Genomic DNA, 26,170 nt, shown 5'->3' with positions numbered 1-26,170 from the left:
CACATGTCCCCCACTATGAGGTAAAATCCTGCTATTTTGACCAGTTTTGGTCCCCACAAGGAGAAATTCAGTTTCATACATCGAATTATGTTACTTGTGGTTCAGGATAAGGCTGCGTAGAGGTTAAGGCCATTTGAAGGTTGGGACAAGTTCTCCACCTATTAATGGAGTCCCCACAAAGACCTACAGACCAGCGTGTGCATAATTCATGTTGCCAAGTTTGGCAACTAATAGCCCATCGTGTCCTGCAGGCAAACATTTGAACTGAAATACCAATATCATGACTGCATGAGTCACACACCAGTCCAGGCTGCAACACAATGCAGCCTAGAGAGCATCAAGTTGTGAACAGACCGGCCATTTAGAATTAATGGATCACTGAGGCCAGAACTCAGGTTTGAGGGAAGCAGTGGGGGCTACTGGTCTGTCAAATAGGGGAAGCTCATTTTCGGCCTACATCATAAAATTGTCTATTTAAAAGTAAATTCTGCCCTACGTTCCTTTTCAAGAAAATGGTCTGTGACCCTGTCGTACCAACTAGGCGTCTTTTCCAGTGACTTGACCAGTGTCCTCTCAATGGCCAGCAGAGCTAGGCTGCTTAAACGGCCTTGGCCCATTGTGTTTCGGGTGTAGGACTTGAGCCGCTTTAAACGGTGTAGCTCCAATTGTTGCCATTAATGAAAACAGTTTGTAAAGGTCGACAATATTAGCACTGTCTGCCATCGTGTGCAGTTTCACCCACGACGCTAGCCTAGCCTAAGCCTACTATATGAATGATCTAAAAATATTAAACTCTGTAAAAGTGAAACAAGGAATGTGGTGTATAATTGTGTGAAATGAAAATCAAGCAATTTCGCCAAGCAAATATAAATAGGTTGCAGCAGTTTTTATTTCGACTGAACTTGAGAAATCCGCGATGGGACTGAGCGCGAATAGCTTCAGCAATTCCTTATAGTACAAAATCGCTGTCAGGCAAAAGGAGATGCAATCTTGACAGACCCTCCAATCACGCAGAAGCTCGGAGTCCAGGCCAGCCCACTCCTCATTTTCTTCTCATTCACCCCCAGAGACGCTGAGCGTCCGTGGGCGGGACATAATCGCAGCGTTTATCCAATGACCGTTTAGTTTCAAAGCACTGAAAAAACCCGTTCAAAGCAGCCGCATTGAAGTCAATGGACGCTGGGCTTCAACGGGGAAATGCACTGTGATGCTACGGGAATGTATGAGAAGAAAATCAAGCCAGCCGACCTGCTATATCTAACTGATTCTGAACGAACTCGTCTTTGAGATGAACGTTTTCTAACGCATTTTTAGTCAATAAAATGTTAATACAATAGCACATAATTTGACCATTAATTTTGTGACATTATAGGGGAAGCTGAGCTTCCCTTGCAGTCTTAAAGAAATCTCCACTGGAGGGAAGGTACACCTTGCAGATCACACTGCCATTGTCAGGCAGCCACAGAAACTAGAAGGAATCACAGGAGAAGTTCAGCAAACTATTTATTTGAAGCCAAATACACAAGTCAGAGGAAGAGCTTCCAAGTTGAGAACGTTCAAGAGCTATGATGACCAGGCAGAGTTGAAAGACTGATATGGTCAATTACCAGCTGGACAATTTGTTCCCTGTGAAAGACAGATGACATTAGACGTAGTCACATGGAAGTGTGCACATGACCCAGAAAACCCCTTTGCCTCACCTGGGATGAAGTTCGGCAAGGACTTCTTGAGCCAACCTGTTCCAGGGGCCAACACACTTGAAGAACCTGAGCCAAGCTGGGTCTGTGAGCCCAGAGTACCACTAGCACCAAGACTAGAGGCAGCCTGGGAACTGACGCCTTGAGTAGACCCAAAGCTCTGGCCAGAAGCAAAGCTAACCAATGTGCCAGACCCCTGCTGGGATACTGGGGCCTGCTCACTGAGGTAGCCCTGCCAAGACCCATCACTATTCTGGTACAGGGCCCAACTACTGCAGTTGTCCTGCTGGGATGGTAGCTGCTGGGCAACGGTAAGGCCTTGCTGGGGCACTAGCGGCTGCATTCCGGAGTAGCTCTGCTGGGAGGGTAGCTTAGACCCTACCTGCTGGGCACCGGTTAGGACATGCTGGGGCACTAGCTGCTGCAGGATGGAGTAGCTCTGCTGGGACGGTAGCTGCTGGGCACCTGTTTGGCCTTGCTGGGGCACTAGCTGCTGCGTGACGGAGTAGACCTGCTGAGATGGTAGCTTAGACCCTACCTGCTGGGCACCTGTTTGGCCTTGCTGGGGCACTAGCTGCTGTGTGACGGAGTAGACCTGCTGAGATGGTAGCTGCTGGGCACCTGTTTGGCCTTGCTGGGGCACTAGCTGCTGCGTGACGGAGTAGACCTGCGGAGATGGTAGCTTAGACCATACCTGCTGGGCACCCGTTTGGCCTTGCTGGGGCACTAGCTGCTGCAGGATGGAGTAGCTCTGCTGGGAGGGTAGCTTAGACCCTACCTGCTGGGCACCGGTTAGTCCCTGAGCAAAGCCTATCTGCTGCGTGCCAGAGTAGGTCTGCTGGGACGGTAGCTGCTGGGCAACTGCTTGGCCTTGCTGGGGTACTAGCTGCTGCGTGACGGAGTAGGTCTGCTGAGATGGTAGCTTAGACCCTACCTGCTGGGCACCGGTTAGTCCCTGAGCAAAGCCTACCTGCTGCGTGCCAGAGTAGGTCTGCTGGGACGGTAACTGCTGGGCACCTGCTTGGCCTTGCTGGGGTGCTAGCTGCTGCGTGACGGAGTACACCTGCTGAGATGGTAGCTGCTGGGCACCTGTTTGGCCTTGCTGGGGCGCTAGCTGCTGCGTGACGGAGTAGGCCTGCTGAGATGGTAGCTTAGACCATACCTGCTGGACACCTGTTTGGCCTTGCTGGTGCACTAGCTGCTGCGTGACGGAGTAGGCCTGCTGGGACAGTAGCTGCTGGGCACTTGCTTGGCTTTGCTGGGGCGCTAGCTGCTGCGTGAAGGAGTAGCTCTGCTGGGAGGGTAGCTGCTGGGCACCCGTTTGGCCTTGCTGGGGCGCTAGCTGCTGTGTGACGGAGTAGGCCTGCTGAGATGGTAGCTTAGACCATACCTGCTGGGCACTGGTTAGCACTCGCTGGGGCACTACCCCCTGTACCCTAGTAGAGCCTATAAGTACTGTAGGATCATTAGGAGGAACAGGATCTGAGAGAGGCTGGACTGCCACATACTGAAAAGATTCTTGGCCATTCTGGGAACCTACAGTGCTGGTCAAGTAGGAGAAGGATCCCGTGCCTTGGTCAGACCCACAAGCGCTCTTTGCCACTTGTGCCTGGCTGGACCCAGAGCTGCTGCCAGAAGATCCAGCAGCCAACTTATATTTTACAGGAAAGCCAATGCCAGCACCTAGGGAGCAAGAGTACAAGAGCCGGAATATAACCACGATACCAAGGAGTAAGGGGATTTTCACCCATCAAGGTTCCTCAGCCAGCCTCACAATCCTATTAGTAAGCCACGAGTAACACTTACTCAGTCCTACATCAGTGTAGCAGACTGATACCAAGCAAAGCACCCTGCAGAAGAGGCAAAAGGGCAGTTACACTCAGCAAATACCTTGCAGTGGTCAGAGATCATCATGGCTCTTTTTGAAGCCCAACTTACAATAAATCAACTCCAAGCGCCATCATTCAGCTACAAAAACGAGACAGAGGTGAAATCAGTGCATAGCCTTTGGTGTTACACTGTCAGTCACAACTAAGCATTCACACTCTGGATACCCAGCAATTCTACACTTCCAGCCTTTAACTTTCCCGCCTCATGCAGTCTAATTAGAAGCAGCTGGTAACTATGGAAACCATAACTGGCAAACAAGGTAGGAGCAAGTATTGAGAAAAATTTGATAATGGTTCTTAATTTGTACTGCATGATAGTGTACATGTAACATGCATCTGAATGTATTCCTGCATGCATAGTGCATACCCTTGGCATTTAGGTTTGTTACTCAGGTTACATGTGCATTGTTGCCTCATTGTATCTGCAGCAGAAATGTAAAATGAGGATTAAGGCTGTGCGATTCTGGACAAAATAAGAGTCACAATTTTCTTTTTACTCAGAATAAAGATTGTGATTTTCTCTCATGATTCTTGAGCAATAAGTTTCTCTCCAGCCACCCATTTCCTGTATCTGCTTGTCCTATTGACTGTTGCGGGGGGTCTGGAGCCTATCCCACAGGGTATGGGTGCAGGGCAGGGAACAGCCCACATGGAACCTTATTCTGCTAATCTGCCCCCTCCCCATCAAATGATTTGTTTTTGACACTTTTTTGTTCAGTGCATAATTCCACGTTATTTTACAGTTTTGATACTTTATGATGATTCTAAAATGTGCAGAATAATACAAATAAACCACAGTTGTGTCCAAAGTTAATTGGTACTGCGTATGTATATACTGTATATACACACATATACACACGTATATATTTTATATGTAATTTAGTTTATATGTATGTATGTATATATATCAGGCCTAAACAGAGTATATGTAGAATACTAAGAATACTGTTCTAAACAAACAATAATCAACACATCTTAAAATGCAATTTAGATTATTCATAATATTTTAATATATATCATCTGATCCTCATTTGTACAATGACCAACCAGTTTTCTGTGACTAATGGTACAGACTGAACCCCGTTAACAACACTACGGATAATTAATCTGTGCCTTATTGGCTCTTAAGCTCAGAATCTCTCGATTTGCCTTTGGGAACACGCTGGTATTTGATATCTGTCACACACTGGGTAACCTGTGACAGTTTTCTCCTACATGTCCCATACATGGGGATGGCATGATGGTGCAGTGGTTAGCACTGTTGCCTCACACCTCTGGGACCAAACACCTCTGGGAACATCCATCCATCCATTTTCTGAAGCCGCTTCTCCTGTTCAGGGTCACAGGGGGTCCGGAACCGGACACAAAGCAGGGAACAACCCAGGATGGGACGCCAACCCATCAGAGGGCACACTCACCATTCACTCACTCCTACAGGCAATTTAATAACTTGAGTTAGCCTCAGTACGTAATTGGACTGTGGGGGGAAACCCCACGATGACACAGGAAGTGTGTGAGCCACTTCTTGCGTTACATTTAATGTTCCAGTGATCACATATGCATAGACTTACAATTACTTTGTACAATTCACATTCCACAATAATCCTGTTTTAATGTGTTATGTATGTGTGTTATTCACTTAATTGTTTTGTTACTGGGAACAAGCTTAACCAAGTCTAAACACACCACACTAGTCTCCAGTTGTGTTCAGTTCAGCTTTAACTTATTTGCCTGTACACAATTCTATTTAACATAATCAAACTCAACTACTAATAAATATAAATCAGAAGGCAGAAGTGATTATGTCATGACTTGTAACTTAATGGAAACACACTCTAACCGTACATTAATCCAAATGGTGTTAAAGAGTAAACTACTATCCGGCCTAGTGATTCATCACTTCACCTGCTGGTCCAGGATCAGGTGGAACACCTGCTTTTGCTGAGTCCTGCCTCGCCTCTCTAACCATAGTTGCTGCCTGTTCCTGATCTGCTGCTGTCTGATGTTCTTCATCTTCATTCTCTTACTGATGCTGTCTGTGTCTGTCTATCTTCATCATGCTCTGCCTCTGCTTGTTCCTCTTCATCCTCCTCTTCACTTAGAGGAGCATGCCCCCCCCCTCTTAGCTCTCTCTCTCCTGCACTAACTTTCGTTTTTAAATAAGAAGAGATGTCTCTAGACTTTCTCTTCACTGTCTGCAAACTGACATAGCTTATATACCAGCACCAGCTAACATTCGCAAGGTAATTAAATTCGGCATTACAATAACACATCACTGATGAGCAGAGAAATATCTACCTGTGGGGTATGTTTCCTGCACCACGATGGATGTTTGCATTAAACTAACATGATGCGATGCATCGTTAAACTAACTAACATCTGGAGTAAAACGGTCTCGAAGGACTGTCATATTCCAGTGGTGATGCATGTAGATGCTCAACACTATGCAAGCACTTGTGCTCGTCGTAAGACATCCTGTCTGGCCAGAATAAAAATGGCACAGGAATATAATCCGCAATTTTCAGTCAAAGAGCGTGCTGTGTTAATCAACAAGGTTGAAAGAAACCGGCTAGATATTGTCTTGAGGTTGAAAAATTCTACAACAAATTCTGAAAAGAAAAAAAATGGCAGGAGATCAAAGAAAAAAATACATTCTGTGGGCCATGGCTGGAGCCGCAAGGCAGAGAGTATGAGGGGGAAGTGCAGGGACGACATCAGCGTCACCAAAAGGAGGGCTGGGGGAGCACCAGTCTGCCTCCTCTCACTCCTGGGGAGGACCGAGTCTTGGCCATCCTAGGCTCATAAGCACTTGAGGGAGTCCCGGGGGCATAGATGTCTGTAGTCTACCCACCTCCCAGACATCTGTGCTTTCTACTCCCCAGCCACTTCCTCTTGGCCCACCAACATCTGGCCCCCTCCAGTGTGATCGGCAGGGCTCCTCAACATGTGGCACCTCCACACCTGGCTCCTCTACATCAGCCATCCCACCTCTGGGCCCCTCTACATCAGGCCCCCTCTGACGTGGCCCTCAGTCCCCCTCTGGGCGACACTGTCGCCTGAGTCCCCAGAATCCCTTTCAGTCTGGGAGATCACCAAACCCCACCCATCCTGCTGCCTCGCCCCCCGTCCCCCTCCTCCACCTCCACCTCCACTCAGACCCGCTGGTGCAGAAACATTCGCTGCTAATGTAGTGAAGAGCTCCTCAGGTCTGAGGGTGAAAAAACATCTGTTCTGAGGGGCAAGAGTGAGGAACCGGCAACCCTGAGGGAACAGAATGAAAGACACCACGAAGAGGTGATCGCCTACCAGAAGGAGAAACTGGTCTTACTGGCCCAACATGTCAGCAGCCCCAGTGTGACAATGTATCTCCCCACTTCAGAATGTCAAGGATACCTCCAACCATCAGCAATCTATGTTATGCCAGTTTGGGTACCTATCTAAATGGGGACCTTCCATTCATTTCTATGGGGAAAACCCTAATCCTAATCAGGACACCCTTAACCCCTACCCAGCCCTAACCATAAGCATAATTAACCAAACAAAATACAAGACTTTTGGCATTTTTACTTTTTCCGCTAAACCCATACACAACCATCAGACTACCAGACAGAGAAATATGATTCGTCACTCCACAGAACACATTTCCACTGCACCGAGCACAGAAACTGGAGCCGGAGAAACGTGACGCCAACAATCTTTCACGGGGTTTGAACAATCTGTGTGTCGCTTTTTCTGTTTTGCCGCTAGTTGAAATGCCGCGAGTTTTATCTTACATTAGACGGCACCGCTTAGTAACAGGTGTTCTTAATCTGTGTCGTAAATGACATTGTGATACTATACAGTAAAATCCACTTATAACGGACTTCAAGGGACCTGGCAAAAGAGTCTGTTATATCCAAAGTCCGTTACATCCAGAGTTGCTGTACGCCCAGAACACAACTACAGGACACCATTTACTCATGCCACACCCCAGCAGACACACTTGTGGTATAGATTATTGTGTTGTATATATAGTAATCCTGGTGCAGTGGTTAGTACTGTTGCCTCACCCCTCTGGGACCCAGGTTCGAGTCTCCAACTTTGCCTGAGCAGATTCGTGACTATTAATAATCACGACTACGTATCTGTGCTGGATATCATCGACATGTCATGTGTCTTGTAGGCGGAGCCTGCATGTCAGTTATAGCGAACAAAACCACAGCGAAAAGCGGCCCTGGGGACCAAATTGTCAGTTAAAAGCGGAATTCCGTTATATGCGAGTCTGATGCTTTTTCTGCATGTTCTTAAAGGCGCACGGCCGGGACCAGCGGACCTCGTCCGTTATAGAAGATATAGGCGAGTTCGCCGTTATAGGCGAGTTCACTAATGGGATTTTACGGTTGAGTGACACAAATCGGCATAGATTACCATAAAACTGATAATTTAGCAGGTATGTCGCAAAAACGTTTGACGTACCCTTCCAAGACAAGCTGTATTTTCTGAAAACTTGCCTGCACCTTTTTATCGTAAATGGAGTCGTATCTCTTAAATGATTCAGACTTCCATCACACATTCACGTTTAGTAGATTAAAAACAAAGCCAACAAATATTTCAAATGATTAGGAATATCACTGACCACTCTCCCAAGACTAAAGCAGTATCACACCTGCATAAATTCAACTTCACATGGAGTTTGTAGTGTTACGCATGATCATTTACACACGAGCTACTATAGATTATATCCATTAGTTTTTTTTGCACGTGTCAAAATGGTGATTTACAGTAACATGCATTTACTTTGACAGCGCAACAAACGCAGTTTTGGCTATACTGATCCATTAGCCAAATCACATCTATGTAAAGGTTCGGCCGTACACAGGAAACTTCTTAATCCCATCAGGAAACGTTCTAGGTGTGGCCCAGATATGCACTACATTGTGGGGAAACACGTGTCCCCCACTATGAGGTAAAAACCTGCTATTTTGACCAGTTTTGGTCCCCACAAGGAGAAATTGTTTCGTACATTGAATTCTTACTTGTGGTTCAGGATAAGGCTGTGTAGAGGTTAAGGCCATTTGAAGGTTGGGACAAGTTCTCCACCTATTAATGGAGTCCCCACAAAGACCTACAGACCAGTGTGTGCATAATTCATGTTGCCAAGTTTGGCAACTAATAGCCCATCGTTGCCTGCAGGCAAACATTTGAACTGAAATACCAATATCATGACTGCATGAGTCACACACCAGTCCAGGCTGCAACACAATGCAGCCTAGAGAGCATCAAGTTGTGAACAGACCGGCCATTTAGAATTAATGGATCACTGAGGCCAGAACTCAGGTTTGAGGGAAGGTACACCTTACAGATCACACTGCCATTGTCAGGCAGCCACAGAAACCAGAAGGAATCACAGGAGAAGTTCAGTAAACCATTTATTTGAAGCCAAATACACAAGTCAGAGGAAGAGCTTCCAAGTTCAGAACGTTCAAGAGCTATGATGACCAGGCAGAGTTGAGACTGATATGGTCAATTACCAGCTGGACAATTTGTTCCCTGTGAAAGACAGATGACATTAGACGTAATCACATGGAAGTGTGCACATGACCCAGAAAACCCCTTTGCCTCACCTGGGATGAAGTTCGGCAAGGACTTCTTGAGCCAACCTGTTCCAGGGGCCAACACACTTGAAGAACCTGAGCCAAGCTGGGTCTGTGAGCCCAGAGTACCACTAGCACCAAGACTAGGGGCAGCCTGGGAACTGACGCCTTGAGTAGACCCAAAGCTCTGGCCAGAAGCAAAGCTAACCAATGTGCCAGACCCCTGCTGGGATACCGGGGCCTGCTCACTGAGGTAGCCCTGCCAAGACCCATCACTATTCTGGTACAGGGCCCAACTACTGCAGTTGTCCTGCTGGGATGGTAGCTGCTGGGCAACGGTAAGGCCTTGCTGGGGCGCTAGCTGCTGCGTGACGGAGTAGACCTGCTGAGATGGTAGCTGCTGGGCACCTGTTTGGCCTTGCTGGGGCGCTAGCTGCTGCGTGACGGAGTAGACCTGCTGAGATGGTAGCTGCTGGGCACCTGTTTGGCCTTGCTGGGGCGCTAGCTGCTGTGTAACGGAGTAGGTCTGCTGAGATGGTAGCTTAGACCCTACCTGCTGGGCACCGGTTAGTCCCTGAGCAAAGCCTATCTGCTGCTTGCCAGAGTAGGTCTGCTGGGACGGTAGCTGCTGGGCACCTGCTTGGCCTTGCTGGGGCGCTAGCTGCTGTGTGACGGAGTAGGCCTGCTGAGATGGTAGCTTAGACCATACCTGCTGGGCACCTGTTTGGCCTTGCTGGGGCACTAGCTGCTGCAGGATGGAGTAGCTCTGCTGGGAGGGTAGCTTAGACCCTACCTGCTGGGCACTGGATAGGACTTGCTGGGGCACTAGCTGCTGCATTCCGGAGCAGTTCTGCTTAGAACCTACCTGCTGGGCACTGGTTAGTCCCTGAGCAAAGCCTATCTGCTGCGTGCCAGAGTAGGTCTGCTGGGACGGTAGCTGCTGGGCACCTGCTTGGCCTTGTTGGGGCGCTAGCTGCTGCGTGAAGGAGTAGGCCTGCTGGGCACCGGTTAGGACTTGCTGGGGCACTAGCTGCTGCGTGACGGAGTAGGTCTGCTGAGATGGTAGCTTAGACCCTACCTGCTGGGCACCGGTTAGTCCCTGAGCAAAGCCTATCTGCTGCGTGCCAGGGTTGGTCTGCTGGGAGGGTAGCTGCTGGGCACCTGTTTGGCCTTGCTGGGGCGCTAGCTGCTGTGTGACAGAGTAGGCCTGCTGAGATGGTAGCTGCTGGGCACCTGTTTGGCCTTGCTGGGGTACTAGCTGCTGCGTGACGGAGTAGGCCTGCTGAGATGGTAGCTTAGACCATACCTGCTGGGCACCTGTTTGGCCTTGCTGGGGCACTAGCTGCTGCGTGATGGAGTAGGCCTGCTGGGCACCGGTTAGGACTTGCTGGGGCACTAGCTGCTGCGTGAAGGAGTAGGTCTGCTGAGATGGTAGCTGCTGGGCACCTGTTTGGCCTTGCTGGGGCGCTAGCTGCTGCGTAATGGAGTAGGTCTGCTGAGATGGTAGCTTAGACCCTACCTGCTGGGCACCGGTTAGTCCCTGAGCAAAGCCTATCTGCTGCGTGCCAGAGTAGGTCTGCTGGGACGGTAGCTGCTGGGCACCTGCTTGGCCTTGTTGGGGTACTAGCTGCTGCGTGACAGAGTAGGTCTGCTGAGATGGTAGCTTAGACCCTACCTGCTGGGCACCGGTTAGTCCCTGGGCAAAGCCTATCTGCTGCGTGCCAGAGTAGGTCTGCTGGGACGGTAGCTGCTGGGCACCTGTTTGGCCTTGCTGGGGCACTAGCTGCTGCGTGAAGGAGTAGGCCTGCTGGGAGGGTAGCTGCTGGGCACCTGCTTGGCCTTGTTGGGGCGCTAGCTGCTGCGTGACAGAGTAGGTCTGCTGAGATGGTAGCTTAGACCCTACCTGCTGGGCACCAGTTAGTCCCTGGGCAAAGCCTATCTGCTGCATGCCAGAGTAGGTCTGCTGGGACGGTAGCTGCTGGGCACCTGCTTGGCCTTGCTGGGGTACTATCTGCTGCGTGACGGTGTTGGTCTGCTGAGACGGTAGCTTTGACCCTACCTGCTGTACACCGGTTAGTCCCTGAGCAAAGCCTATCTGCTGCGTGCCAGAGTAGGTCTGCTGGGATGGTAGCTGCTGGGCACCTGCTTGGCCTTGCTGGGGCACTGGCTGCTGCGTGAAGGAGTAGCTCTGCTGGGAGGGTAGCTGCTGGGCACCTGTTTGGCCTTGCTGGGGCACTGGCTGCTGCGTGACGGAGTAGGCCTGCTGGGATGGTAGCTGCTGGGCACCTGCTTGGCCTTGCTGGGGCACTGGCTGCTGCGTGCCAGAGTAGGTCTGCTGGGACGGTAGCTGCTGGGCACCTGCTTGGCCTTGCTGGGGTACTAGCTGCTGCGTGACAGAGTAGGTCTGCTGAGACGGTAGCTTTGACCCTACCTGCTGGGCACTGGTTAGGACTTGCTGGGGCACTAGCTGCTGCGTCACGGAGTAGGCCTGCTGGGAGGGTAGCTGCTGGGCACCTGTTTGGCCTTGCTGGGGTACTAGCTGCTGTGTGAAGGAGTAGCTCTGCTGGGAGGGTAGCTTAGACCCTACCTGCTGGGCACCGGTTAGTCCCTGGGCAAAGCCTATCTGCTGCGTGCCAGAGTAGGTCTGCTGGGACGGTAGCTGCTGGGCACCTGCTTGGCCTTGCTGGGGCACTGGCTGCTGCGTGAAGGAGTAGCTCTGCTGGGAGGGTAGCTGCTGGGCAACGGTTAGCACTCGTTGGGGCACTACCCCCTGTACCCTAGTAGAGCCTACAAGTACTGTAGGATCATTAGGAGGAACAGGATCTGAGAGAGGCTGGACTGCCACATACTGAAAAGATTCTTGGCCATTCTGGGAACCTACAGTGCTGGTCAAGTAGGAGAAGGATCCCGTGCCTTGGTCAGACCCACAAGCGCTCTTTGCCACTTGTGCCTGGCTGGACCCAGAGCTGCTGCCAGAAGATCCAGCAGCCAACTTATATTTTACAGGAAAGCCAATGCCAGCACCTAGGGAGCAAGAGTACAAGAGCCGGAATATAACCACGATACCAAGGAGTAAGGGGATTTTCACCCATCAAGGTTCCTCAGCCAGCCTCACAATCCCATTAGTAAGCCACGAGTAACACTTACTCAGTCCTACATCAGTGTAGCAGACTGATACCAAGCAAAGCACCCTGCAGAAGAGGCAAAAGGGCAGTTACACTCAGCAAATACCTTGCAGTGGTCAGAGATCATCATGGCTCTTTTTGAAGCCCAACTTACAATAAATCAACTCCAAGCGCCATCATTCAGCTACAAAAACGAGACAGAGGTGAAATCAGTGCATAGCCTTTGGTGTTACACTGTCAGTCACAACTAAGCATTCACACTCTGGATACCCAGCAATTCTACACTTCCAGCCTTTAACTTTCCCGCCTCATGCAGTCTAATTAGAAGCAGCTGGTAACTATGGAAACCATAACTGGCAAACAAGGTAGGAGCAAGTATTGAGAAAAATTTGATAATGGTTCTTAATTTGTACTGCATGATAGTGTACATGTAACATGCATCTGAATGTATTCCTGCATGCATAGTGCATACCCTTGGCATTTAGGTTTGTTACTCAGGTTACATGTGCATTGTTGCCTCATTGTATCTGCAGCAGAAATGTAAAATGAGGATTAAGGCTGTGCGATTCTGGACAAAATAAGAGTCACAATTTTCTTTTTACTCAGAATAAAGATTGTGATTTTCTCTCATGATTCTTCAGCAATAAGTTTCTCTCCAGCCACCCATTTCCTGTATCTGCTTGTCCTATTTGTGGCGTTTTTAGGGGAGGAAGCAGCGAGGGATACGGAAATGGACAACCCGACTACGCCACTCTGGGAATTTCACCCAGAGAATTAAAGTACAGGAGTTGGCAACCCACTCCAATATAAAAGGACACAGATTCGTAATCACCGCCGGGGAGACGTGAAGACCATGAACACTGCCTTTATTAGGCTGCTGTTTAGTTCACACTCAAAAAGGAAAAAAAAGAAACCAAACAGCAAACTAATTACGTAAAATCACATCACAAATGGTGCAAATCAAATCATGTTAAAATACTCCAAGGGGTCACCGCGTCACATGGATTAAGTAAATCCACCCCGGGGGGTGGGCTAAAAAGGCAAAGCGACCACGCAGTGCTGTATCACCCCGACCTGCCACCCCAAAACAGATCCTCACCGCCCAGCAAACCTCCCCAATGGCGCCCCACAGTTTACATCCAACAAACTAACACATTAATACTTAAAACTAATTAAACACGAAACAAAAACAAAAACATCCGGACAAAACAGCAGCAATTGTAGTGCCTTAGTATCCCGCCGGTTGTCTGGCTCACGTCGGTCCGGGAACCCTCCAAACCGCGATCCACTACAAATACAAACACATTATTAGGTATGCCCCTACTACCCAAACATTGTTAGTAAAAGGAGAGGAGACATACGTGGCAGGTTACACGCGGTATTAAAAGGGAAACCTTAAAAGCGGGAGCAACCACAAGCGGCTAGATATACCGAGCCCTCGCAACTGTAAAGAAATATACCGAAGAGCACATTACAACCACCCATACAGCAAGCAGACGACACCGTCCACTGGTACCCTACCTGCAGCGTTGGATATACCCACAATTTGAGGAAGGAGATACTGGCGCAGGGAGAGTCACGTCACCGACTACAGAGCAGTCCCGCACGCAACCACAACCGGATCTTATATACGCACGCTGGCCGCAACAATTAATCAATGGAAATTATCATGCCCCAACAAGATCGCACCCTCCAGCTCCACCTCACTACATATTGACTGTTGTGGGGGCTCTGGAGCCTATCCCACAGGGTATGGGTGCTGGACAGGGAACAGCCCACATGGAACCTCAGGTACATCTTGTGTTTCTGGTAGTGTGAAGTAGGGCAGCGTTTTTTAAACTTATTTGTCCCGAACTGACACAAAACATCCGAAGAAGAAGAAATGGCACAAAGATACAAGACTAATACTAGATCTCCCGTGCCCGATACTGTCTCGCTAGAGTAGTTGACAACTTGTGAACACATGTGGTGAGAACATAGTTAAATGAATGTATGCAAAAATTCAAGACTTACCTTAGCGAAAGAGGGAATAATTAAACTTCTTAAATTTAGCTAGTCCTTTGGTGTGATATCCCCCTCCCCCCCCATCAGCAAATTTTATTGCCATCATTACTGTTTCCACCCTGATCGGTATGTTTTATTGCTAGCATCCCCGGGGGTGGATGAGATCCGCCCGGAGTTCCTCAAGGCTCTGGATGTTGACACGTACAGTATCTGCTGCGTCGCGTGGACATCGGGGGCAGTGCCTCTGGACTGGCAGACCGGGGTGGTGGTCCCCCTCTTCAAGAAAGGGGACCGGACCGGAATGTGTTCCAACTATAGGGGGATCACACTCCTCAGCCTCCCTGGTAAGGTCTATTCAGGGGTGCTGTAGAGGAGGGTCCGTCGGACAGTGGAACCTCGGATCCAGGAGGAGCAGTGTGGTTTTCGCCCTGGTCGTGGAAGAGTGGACCAGCTGTATATTCTCGGCAGGGTCCTGGAGGATGCGTGGGAGTTTGCCCAACCAGTCTACATGTGCTTTGAGGACTTCAGGCATTCAACCACGTACCTTGGGGAGTCCTGTGGCGAGTGCTCCGGGAGTATGGGGTGCCGGGCTTCCTTATAAGGGCTGTTCGGTACCGGTACGACCGATGCGAGAACTTGGTCCGCATTGTCAGCAGTAAGTCGGACTCGTTTCCGGTGAGGGTTGGACTCCGCCAGGGCTGCCCTTTGTCACCGATTCTGTTCATAGCTTTTATGGACAGAATTTCTAGCCGCAGCCAGGGTGTTGAGGGTGTCCGGTTTGGTGACCTCAGGATTAGGTGTCTGCTTTTTGCAGATGATGTGGTTCTGTTGGCCTAATCAGACCGTGACCTTCAGCTCTCACTGGAGCAGTTTGCAGAAAGGCTGGAGCCTCCCCAGCTACTTACCCTGGTCTGCATTACAGCAGGGGGCCTGCAGTCCATGCCAGGCAACTTAGGGCACAAGGCAAGGGGACACTCGGGCAGGAGAACCTAACCAATGGGAGAACATGGGAACTCTCCATGCAGATTGGAGACAGAATTTGAAACAGTGCAACCTTTTCATGCAGTGAAAGAAACTCACGCAGTTTTCAAAACTTTGGATGTCTTTGGAGACGGCTGACAGGCGGTCCTGCATAAGGCGCAGCACCAAGAACAACAGTCACCTGCCTGGATTCAGTGCCGAGGTAGTAGACAGCTGGGCTTTGCCCTTCCTCAACCACAGTTCGAGGCCATTCATTAAGGAGGATGGCACAGGACGGGCAGAGGAGACACAGCAGGAGTGGTTATCTGACTATCTGGGGAAATGTGGCACCAGTTTGCCCTTCATCATCCTTCTTATAAGGCCTTTTCTTCCCCATTTCAGACAAGTCCAGCACGGCTCTTCAGCACGCCAGTTTTCAGAATCCCTCCACACATCATCTGTTAAATACAAGCCTCCCTGGGTTGATTCTCATAAATGATCAGTCACACGCATATACTTCTGACCTCTCGGGACAAAGATCTCCTACCAAACGCTTTAATTTTGTTGTTTAGCTTGGAAGCTGAAACAGAAACCAATATATCCTCTATTTTTTTTTTGTCCCAGGACTTTATCTCAAGCATTAATACTTCCTTACAAACTACCACAGGACTAACAGTGCCTTGTGGTTATTGAAGAAAACAGGAAGTCTCATATCTGCATTTCTACATCCATCCATCTTTCAAAAGTTTATACTGGTCAGTGTCATGGGGCCACCCGGAGAGATAGCATGTGGGACAAGGCCCCTGCCTTCCTGGATGGTACGTGCGCGTGCAGAGACACACACACATACACACACACAAGTTGGTCTTCCTGTCTAAATGGGGACCTTCCATTCATTTTTATGGGGAAAACCCTAATCCCAATCAGGACACCCTTAACCCCCCACCCAGCCCTAACCTTAAGCATAAGAAACCAAACAAAATACAAGACTTTTGGCACTTTTACTTTTTTGATTGCATTCACAGAGTTTTTTATAAAATTGAGGTTATCCAAATGGGGACCTGAAGAGGTGACCCCAAAAGTAAGGAAGTTTCAGGTTTTACTGCACTTTGGGGACATTTTGGTGCCCAAATGTGATGTATGCAAACCCACACACACACAAATACATATTTATTTGCTTTGTTATTTTCCCAGCACAACCTGGTAAATATTTAATAATTGTAGAGAAGGAGTCACCTGCTGTAGTGTGTCCAGTCTCCTTTCAGGCAGCAAATACGAGGATCTGTACATTGCTCTGGGGCAAACAAGAAATTATTCGTATCTATATTGAGATATGGTGGAGATCTCAGTCAGCATAGGGGAAAATGGGGTCCTAGTTTATCAGAGAACACACACACGTACACTCACACACACAGACACATATTGGCCTACCTTGGAATTGACTCCCTGTCATTTATTTGTTGCAGGAAGAACGGTAGGCACCAAATCTAATTATGATCTGAATTACCACACAGCATCAGCAGACAGAGATGTCTGCTGTTCTACACCAGAATACAATGTAGGATGAAAGACACCTGCGTGATACAGAAATGTAGATACATCAGTTAGCATAAGTGAAAGGCACCCACATAAAAAAAGGAGAGCATGCGATCTTCATGTACAGAAAGGGGGCAGGATTCAAGCCCCCGACATGTCGATGCACCTGCCAAAGCATGCGGTGATTCACAGAGCTGACAATTATCTCGGTGAAGATATACAATTCTTTGCCAACTTATCACTATCATATTGTAAAAGCCTTACTTATCTTACTTCTCTTACTTCTCTTCGTCCACTTTGCCTTTCTGTTGAAAGACGAGGTCAACAAAGCCCCGGAAACAATTTTGTAATCAGCAGAAATAAAGTATCGTTTTAAAATACTTTTCTAGAATTTTTAAATGTGGCATGTGCAGGTCTGGAATTTTGTTATATGAAGAGTAGGGGGCATGTAGCCTTTGTAGGGGCAATTTGTGTGAGGGCAGTAAGGTCAGATGCAAGGGTATCAAGGTCATGAAGTTTAAAAAAAGAGAACAAATATATATATATATATATATATATATATATATATATATATATACACACACACACACACACACACACACACATATATATATGTGTATATATATATATATATATACACATACACACATATCACTTTGTTGAATGATTAGATGCATTAATACTGTACATTTTAATAGATAATCTAATACTTATAGAGCAAGAAAACTACAATATTCATCCAAGAAATGTATCCATCAATCTATATTGTTGCAGCCCATCTCATGTGCAACATAAAATGGAGAGGCAGACTACCAAATTAGTTCAAATTAATAAATACATCTATTAACGCAAAGCAAATAAAGAATGAGAATAGAGTACCCAGGGGAATATGGATGCGTGTAGTTTGGCAGAGGACATATGGAGGTCGACATGACATAAATGCAGTGGAGTATGTGTCACACCCTGCATCCTATCCCCCCGTTCTCTTCATTGTGTGGCTGTAATGAGTCACACCTGTTACTTGTTTAATTTTCCCTCTCGTTACAGCCCTTGTGTGGATCACCCCAGCTGCCTCTCATCTGCTCCCTTGTTAGTGGTGTATATAGTGCCTCCCTGGCTTGAGCTCCCTAATCCAGTCATTGATGTTGCTGCCTGCTTTTGCTCCCCCCCCATGTGCCCTGGCTGTGTCCTCCCTACCCCATCTTGACCCTTCGGGGTCTGTTTCCTTTTGCCCTGCCTGCAATTTTATTTAATAAAGCCCCTTTTGGATTTCCCCATGCCTGCCTCCTCTTCCATCCTTACCTGCGACATGACAGTATGCATGAGTGTTGAAGGTGCATGTTTGTAAATGAGAAAGATCTCATGACAAGATCGATCTGCGAGGGAGAATTGCAGGTCTTATTTCGTCCTCTGCCTAGCTCTCCCGGGTTATGGTGGGGTATGTTGAAGGAGGGACGAATCACGTTGAAGGAGGGACGAATCAGCTCCTATAAAATCCGGACTTTAGTAAAGAAGAAGTAGTAGACCTTCGCCAGATTACCCGCCTGTACCCGGACCTGAGCCTGCCTTGCCCCCTGGATTCCTACGAAAATCTCCAGACCATGAGTCCAGAATCACGTTGTCCAATTTTTTTCCCAGGGATTACAGTTCATTTGATAAAAACCGCCTGCACCTAACTGACCCGCTGCAGCATCCTCCCTCTTCACACGACCCCCTCCCGTGACAATGCCCAAATATAGAAATGCTAGCGATTGTGTTTGGGGCTCAAAGCTTTCACCAGTTTGCGTCTAAAAGCAATGCTGTGATACAGTCCAACCGCTAACCAACTGACATGATTATAAAATAGTCACTGGACTGTGATCCAGCTATAATACAGCAACTGTTAACGAGATTGCAGGAGCATCAGCTGAAAGTACAATACAAACCAGGAAAAGAAACGTGTAGTTGATGGTCCGTCCATACTTACCAGACACTGGAATACCGTAGAAGGAAACTGAAGCGCAGGTGAACATGTTATTCGCATACCTACCTGTGTCAAATATGAAACTGAATGGAAAAGAAGATTATGTATCACTGACACAACTTATCACGACAGTGCAGGATGGCTGGTCTGGAATCAGAAGCTAAGCAACAAAAATAAGTACAAGATTAGTGAACTTTAGTTGTGAATGGAATCGTGTGGTCATTGTCCTGACGTCTACGAGAGCTGAAATTCACAAAAGTCACTGAGGCATCAAGAACTGCAAGTGGAGAGGAGGAGATGCCCTCTTCTTGCTAGGATGGATCCGGCTCTCTGCAGCCACGGTCCCTCACCCAGTCTCTCTTGCCTGAGTTATAACAGCTGTGTCGTATTCTGGTCGTTTCAAGTTAATTAATTTGTTCTAGAATGCACATGCAAATTTGATCAGGTTAGCAGTGGTGCAGTACTGGGCATTTGTGATAAAATACTAATGTTTCTGTCATTTACTGAAATCTCTTGACAATGTTTACAACCTTGGTTAAATAATACGATTTTGCTTTTAAATATAGATGTGAAGAATTTTCCTTCACCGTACATTTTCCTTCAGGCCGTACAGCCTGTGAGCCTGATCTGTAGATGGCACAAAGGCCGGAAGATGAGGAAAAATAGCCAACTGAAGTTGCCGAACAAAAGGCAGCATTTCACTCCCATCCATCCATTTTCCAAACCGCTTATCCCACTGGGTCGCGGGGGTCCGGAGCCTATCCCTGAAGCAATGGGCATGAGGCAGGGAACAACCCAGGATGGGGGGCCAGCCCATCGCAGGGCACACTCACACACCATTCACTCACACATGCACACCTATGGACAATTTAGGAACTCCAATTAGCCTCAGCATTTTTTTTGCACTGTGGGGGGAAACCGGAGTACCCGGAGGAAACCCCACGACGACATGGGGAGAACATGCAAACTCCGTACACATGTGACCCAGGTGGAGTCTCGAACCCGGGTCCTAGAGGTGTGAGGCAACAGTGCTAACCACTGCATCACCATGCCGCCCCATACAGTGCTAACCACTGCACCACCATGCCGCCCCTTACAGTGCTAACCACTGCACCACCATGCCGCCCCTTACAGTGCTAACCACTACACCACCATGCCGCCCCATACAGTGCTAACCACTACACCACCATGCCGCCCCATACAGTGCTAACCACTGCACCACCATGCCGCCCCTTACAGTGCTAACCACTGCACCACCATGCCGCCCCATACAGTGCTAACCACTGCACCACCATGCCACCCCCATATCACTCCTTTCATTGCCAAACTTGGCTCCCACTCATTTCAAGTTGAGGTGACAGTTCCTATCTGCAAGCGCCATCATCTTCACTGTGGTTTTGTTGGATGAAACCATCGAGTGAGCTCCTCTGCTCAGGTGTGAAACTTTTCATCTCCTCGAGGAAAGGGGCCATAGGAGGAAGAAAGGGGTCCTCAGTGGAGCCACCCTCAGTGCGAGAGCAGCTTACCTCTCTGAACTGTGAAGGAATGAAGGAGATCTAGGGTGTCAAGCAGACATCAGGAGAAACACCAGCTTGAGTAGAAGTAGGATTAATTAGAGCAAAGTTTAGTAGCAAGGGAACGTTGCAGTAAATGAAAACGGTGGATGTGAAGAAAGGAAGAGCTAAGCAGCTATCAGCGTTAAGCGTCGTGTGACTCCCCTTCGTTACAGCCCCCTGTAGAGTTGCGTAATTGCGATTTCATAACATTTCATAATATTCTGCTACCACTGGAAAATGTATATAGTGGAAATATTTGATGTTGGAAATAAAACTTGGTGCTTTGTAATCAGATACACTTTCATGAGTCTCTTTACAGATATTTAATAGTGTTACGTATTCGGGAAGCAGAGGCAGGACTCGAGGTGTCATGAAAATACGGGGTTTAATTGAAGGGAGCACACAATCAGGAGGCAACTACACCACATAACGTCAATGACTGGACCGGAGAAACATGCTTTAACGCGACTTAAATACACAGGACTAATCAACATGACTGGAAACAGCTGGTGACACGGGGATTCCATGCGAGGTAGCGAGGGGGGGGCACACAGGAGGATCGGCACAAGTAGGGCATGACAGTAAGTGTGTTACATGCTTTCCTTTTAAAAACATGAGTCAAAATTTAAAAATGCTCTTTTTTTGTTTATTCATTGTGATATTCAATGCAAAGCTGCTAATACAGAATCTTTAACTCAGCAACAGATTTTACAGAAGCATTAGAGAAGTTGCATATAAACGGGATATTGGAGGAACGTGATTATACATGCAGGTCAGCTCACAGAAAATGCACAAGCTAATAACCTCATTTCGATCCCAATTAATTTGGGTCTAAACTGGTTTATTGGCAGCTGGAATGATTATGCCCTCGTCATAATGCACTGGGAGGTTGTTCTCACAGCCAATGACAATCTTTCTGGTGCTGCCGTGTCCCCTGTATTCACAAGGTGGGCGGTCTGACCCTCCCATCAGCTCGCAAGTGATCACAAAAAAAGGTTTATTGCTTATGCGTAGATTTCCACCATGTGGAGAACCTGCCTTTTTACAAACATCCTTGATTAAGTTTTTACTGCCAGCAGCAATGAATGTATTAACTGGTTTACAGCTGTGAGTGTCCTCATTGCCATAGATCTTCCTACTTTTAATTGTACTGTCACATTTTTTTACTGCCATTTTTGGGTCAAAATGCTGCCTGAGGAATTTCTGATATCGCGACTCATTGGCTTGAACGTCGATCTCAGACATCACTGGCATGGCAGCCCACCCAACGGCGAGGACCAGGAACAGAACAGGACACACAGATGCCATTTTTCCTTTCTGAAGACAACAAAAAAACAGCAGTTTAAACAGGATGGAATTCAGCCCTAAGACCCTGAAGACACACGCCATCTGGGTCACTGCACTTCCCGAGCACTACACACATGAACACTACAACAGCACTACACATGTACACTACAACAAACAACACTACACACATGTACACTACAACAAACAACAGCACTACACATGTACACTACAACAAACAACACTACACACATGTACACTACAACAGCACTACACACATGTACACTACAACAGCACTACACATGTACACTACAACAAACAACACTACACACATGTACACCACAACAAACAACAGCACTACACATGTACACTACAACAGACAACAGCACTACACTGTGAAATTAATTGAAAGTACATAGAAATATGTTATTCCTAGAAAAGACACTATTCTTACTGTTTTCCTGTCCAAACACAATAAGCAGAAAATCTTATGAAAGCTGCAGTGAACTACAGAGTGCCAGTGTCTGTATTGTGGTCCCTCACCTGGCTCACGATGAAGAGGACCAGTAGCTGGAGATGTCTCGCCGTTGTCTGTGAATGCAGGTGAAGATAACTCCTATATGAGTGGTGCTTTATATAGTTCAATGCGTACGTGTCGCATGTGGAAGTTCCCTCCCACAGGGACCACATGCAAATACCACTTCAGTTTTGCGGCTCAAAACTGGATCAGATTACATGACACTAAAGGTAGTAACAGAGAAACACAGATACTATTAACACAAACACTGTCCAGTGCTCTCAGGAATTCTTGGGACACTTGCTTAATCCAGTAAAATTATAGCAAATGTATTGGTTTTATTACAAATCTCACTACTTCATTCATTTACAAAAATATGAATGAAAAAACTCAAATTAAAGTTCAGAAAGAGCTCTTCTGTGTTAAAAGGTTCACTGACAAGCAGTCTCATTGGGCGCTTGCTAATTACAATAACAAATCACCAAACATTTGTCTTTAGTATCCCTTTGGGAGCCATTGACTACAATGGCAATTAATAGCGAACTGGCACGATCAGAACTGAATGAGTCCATCAAAAAAATGATGACAATTAATACAATCCCAAAGCAGAAAAAGCTGGAACTGTCAGGATCGCGGGTTGCGGGCGGAAGGATGGATGCAGGGAAGGACGAGGCAAGGAGGCAGAAAGCGGGGAAAACTTGGGATTTATTATGGGATGGAAGACCACGGGAAGGAAGACCACAGGTAGACCGGGACATAACCACAGAACTAACAATACCTAACATCAATGACGGACAACCAGGCAGGGCAAGACGTGGACTTATAAAGAAAAGACAAATAACAAGGAACAGCTGGGTATGATTGGGGAAGCACATGTGGATAATCAGGGGGGCGTGGCATACACGAGGATCGTACGAGCTGGGCATGACAGGAACGGTGTGGAACATGCTCATTAAAAATAACACCGATTCTGAAATTTACTTTGACTTTTATTTCACTGCAGACAGTATGACCTCAAGATATTTCATGTTTTGTCTGGTCAACTTCCTTTCATTTGTTAATATACATCAATTCCTGCATTTCAGGCCCGCAAGTCGATATGCAAAGCTTACATCTGCACTGTTACGGCACTAAATCCATGTGTCGCGTTTCCTTGAGGGTGATCCGGCTCCCAGGATCCTCGTTGCTGAGGACCCAAGGGGCTGGACCAGGCTGATGGGACACCCATGTACAGTAACACCCGACTGCGGCAGATGGATGGCCATTTCCTGAGGGTGGGACTGGACCGTGTGTCTGTCTGGGGGGGTCGCCAGCCAGGATCCCAAGGAGTTTTGCCATGTGGTGGGTGTGGTAATATGCTGCATCAGCGTCTGCTCCCCAACCTGACCTGACCTTTTACAGGCCTGAAATACAGGAATGGATGTACTGTATATTAACAAAGGAAATGAAGTGGACCGGACAATATCTTGAGTACATACTGTCTGCAATAAAATAAAAGTCAACATGTATTTCAGAATCATGTTTTTTTTTTCTTGCATTTTCCATACGTCCCCAACTTTTTCTGATTTGGGGTTTTACTAGCAGGAAAGAAACTTCATGAACTGACTTATTACAAAAGTGGCATCCTTTGCCGGTACCACACTTGAATTCACTGAGCTTTTCAGAAAGACTCTGTCTTTCACAAATGTTTGTAAACCAGACTGCATGGCTAGGTGCTTGATTTTATACACCTGTGGCAATGGGTCTGAATGAAACACCGGAATTCAGTGGTTGTGAGGTGTGTCCCAATACTTTTGTCCATATGATATTTGTTGCAAATTGAAAGAAAATTATGTTTAAATGATTTTCATGTTGGTGTAGAACTATAATATTATGTCGGTCAAAGCGTACCAGCTTAGTCATTTCAAAACCTCTCCTAAAGTCACCACAGTGTTTGTAGAAATCATCCAATACACCCCTGTGTTCTTTGACTTGACCACTAACACACCTCCAATAGTTAATCAATATCTCAGTGGTACTCCGGTTTCCCAGAGGGGACCCAACGACGACATGGGAAGAACATGCAAACTTCACACATACGTGACCCAGGCGGAGACTCAAACCCGGGTCCCAGAGGTGTGAGGCAACAGCGCTAACCACTGCCCCACCATGTCCAAAGGACAACATACAGTTCCATCATATGCACATGTTGTAAGAAATTCAAAGTTACGTCGATTTGCATATCAGTTTTCCGTTTGTGCCAAAAATATGTAAACAGCACACAGTCCATGTCGACTGAGCATGTGACAAAACATTTATCTGTGACAACTCTATTTTCACAATGAGTTTGCCTGTGTCTTACGGAGCCCCTGAACGGACCTGTGCGAAAGTAAGATCATTTTGTTTTTGCACAGGTTCCATCAGGGGCTCCATAATGTCGCTTGCGCACCGGACAAAACATGTTTCTATGTCAATTCAGCTTTACACTGTAGTTCTGTCGTCTTAGCACCCTCTGTCGTTTCACTGTTGTATTGCATGTCAACCAACAATTTGTACAGTGCAGTAACGTCTACATTAGTATACAGTGGCATTTTGTTACTCGTGATTTGTGTATTCAGATACCGCCCCTCATCCCAAAATCTGCCAATATTATACTTTGCTTTTTTTTCCAAGAGTGAATAATAAAAAAAAATAAATCACATAAACAGGTCCAGCTAAGCTCATAATGACCCGTGTGATTTGTATTTTTTTTTCGACAAATCAAATGTAGTCAGTGAGAGGTCAGCGTGTGTATCAGGCAGGTAGTAGGAAAATAGGCTGTTTTTGCACTTCAAGCTTACTAACAACGAAATACCCTCTAGCCTATCCCAAAAACAATGGACACAGGCAGGAACCAACCCTGGCAGTTGCCAACACACCACAGGGCCAGTTTAGACTCACCAATCAACCTATCCTGCACAATTTTGGATCGTGATCGAAGCTTTTATTTTCTGCTGACTATTTAGCTTAAATTTTTATCGCTTAAAAAATGACGAGGTCCGGACCTCGGTGACCTCATAGCAGGCTACGGTCCTGATCAGAACGTATGCAATTTAAGAGTTTAAGAGACACATTAAAAACTAATAAGATGGTTGCTGCGAATACTGGTGATTTTAGCAGAAGTCATGAAATGGTTGACCGGCATAACAGCATAGTTTTACACCAACATGAAGATCACTTTTGCGCAGCACAGTATATTCATCTTTTATAAAAATGTAAAAAAAGGAATAAAATAAACAAAAAACTCTTTAATGTTACTGTAACGCTAAGGAATAACAGATAATTAAAATAACTTACCCAGCTGAATGTACTGACATGAAATTAGTGTTTATCGATTATACTTTTACAAATACTACGTTTGTCTAATACGGTGTCCATGGAACACTATTTGGCCACTAGATGTCACCATGTAAATCGACGTTTTCAACGTTCCGAAAGATCGAAACTTTTTTCCCAATCGTTTTCACCTATCAGATACTCAGTTTTTGCCATCACAACTGCAGAACAATACAGTATTTAAAAATATGCGCCTCTCAAATGAAAGCAGGCTGCATTTTATGATCAGAGAAATGTTCCCTGTGCACGGTGCAGACACCGGTCAGGGATTGGTCAGCTTGTGTGCCGCAAAACGAGCACCAGCTGTTGATCAGGTAGTGATAGTGATAAGACAGAATTTTCCCAACCATTTAAAGTCACTAAAACATATTTATAAGAACAAATAGAAAGGCAAAAAACCGTATATTTCAGTGTTCACTATGTTATTTTAATGTAATTTTTTGTATTCTTAAATTCACACCGTTAATCTGGGATCTTGATGTACTTTAAAGTGTAGCGCTATGATCCGCCATTATTCGTTGAAATCGTTGTACTTCTACTCCTTAACTTGTTTTGCTCGGTAATAATAATAAAATGACAAGAGGGCTGAAACGAATGAGGCGCAGTTGAAGACACAACGCTTATGGTTGTCATATTATGCGATTTAATGTGTAATGATAACTAGTATAAATCATAATACCCACGTATGAATAATATTACTCATTCAACACAG

At 46.8% G+C, this 26,170-nt stretch overlaps 1 protein-coding gene and 2 long non-coding RNA genes across 52 annotated transcripts in view; all 3 read right to left on the bottom strand.

The window, feature by feature from the left end:
- LOC125750354 (uncharacterized) overlaps positions 1-12,593 on the bottom strand; it is an 83,847-nt gene extending 71,254 nt beyond the window's left edge. For all 50 annotated transcript variants that reach the window (XM_049028023.1, XM_049028048.1, XM_049028047.1 and 47 more), the window contains exons 1-7: positions 12,439-12,593; positions 12,307-12,350; positions 10,918-12,183; positions 10,466-10,761; positions 9,869-10,237; positions 2,632-3,087; positions 2,392-2,475 (exon numbers count right to left, since the gene is read on the bottom strand). In XM_049028023.1, the coding sequence (XP_048883980.1) occupies positions 2,392-2,475; positions 2,632-3,087; positions 9,869-10,237; positions 10,466-10,761; positions 10,918-12,183; positions 12,307-12,350; positions 12,439-12,464 (2,541 nt within the window). In that variant the 5' untranslated portion in view covers positions 12,465-12,593. The remainder of the gene's footprint in view (positions 1-2,391; positions 2,476-2,631; positions 3,088-9,868; positions 10,238-10,465; positions 10,762-10,917; positions 12,184-12,306; positions 12,351-12,438) is intronic.
- On the bottom strand, positions 3,104-3,747 carry LOC125750373 (uncharacterized). Its single transcript, XR_007400325.1, has 3 exons — positions 3,636-3,747; positions 3,504-3,547; positions 3,104-3,380 (listed from the first exon to the last, which is right to left on the bottom strand). It is a non-coding gene; the product is annotated as an uncharacterized LOC125750373 (long non-coding RNA).
- Positions 12,594-21,406: 8,813 nt separating the features above from the next.
- Positions 21,407-25,644, bottom strand: LOC125750374 (uncharacterized). The gene is made up of 3 exons (XR_007400326.1): positions 25,420-25,644; positions 22,131-22,178; positions 21,407-21,620 (listed from the first exon to the last, which is right to left on the bottom strand). It is a non-coding gene; the product is annotated as an uncharacterized LOC125750374 (long non-coding RNA).
- Positions 25,645-26,170: the final 526 nt, after the last annotated feature.

Source organism: Brienomyrus brachyistius, chromosome 10 (assembly GCF_023856365.1).
Source record: "Brienomyrus brachyistius isolate T26 chromosome 10, BBRACH_0.4, whole genome shotgun sequence".
Taxonomy (NCBI): domain Eukaryota; kingdom Metazoa; phylum Chordata; class Actinopteri; order Osteoglossiformes; family Mormyridae; genus Brienomyrus; species Brienomyrus brachyistius.
The sequence above is the reverse complement of the archived record's forward strand: the minus strand, read 5'-3'. Positions and strand labels throughout refer to the sequence as shown.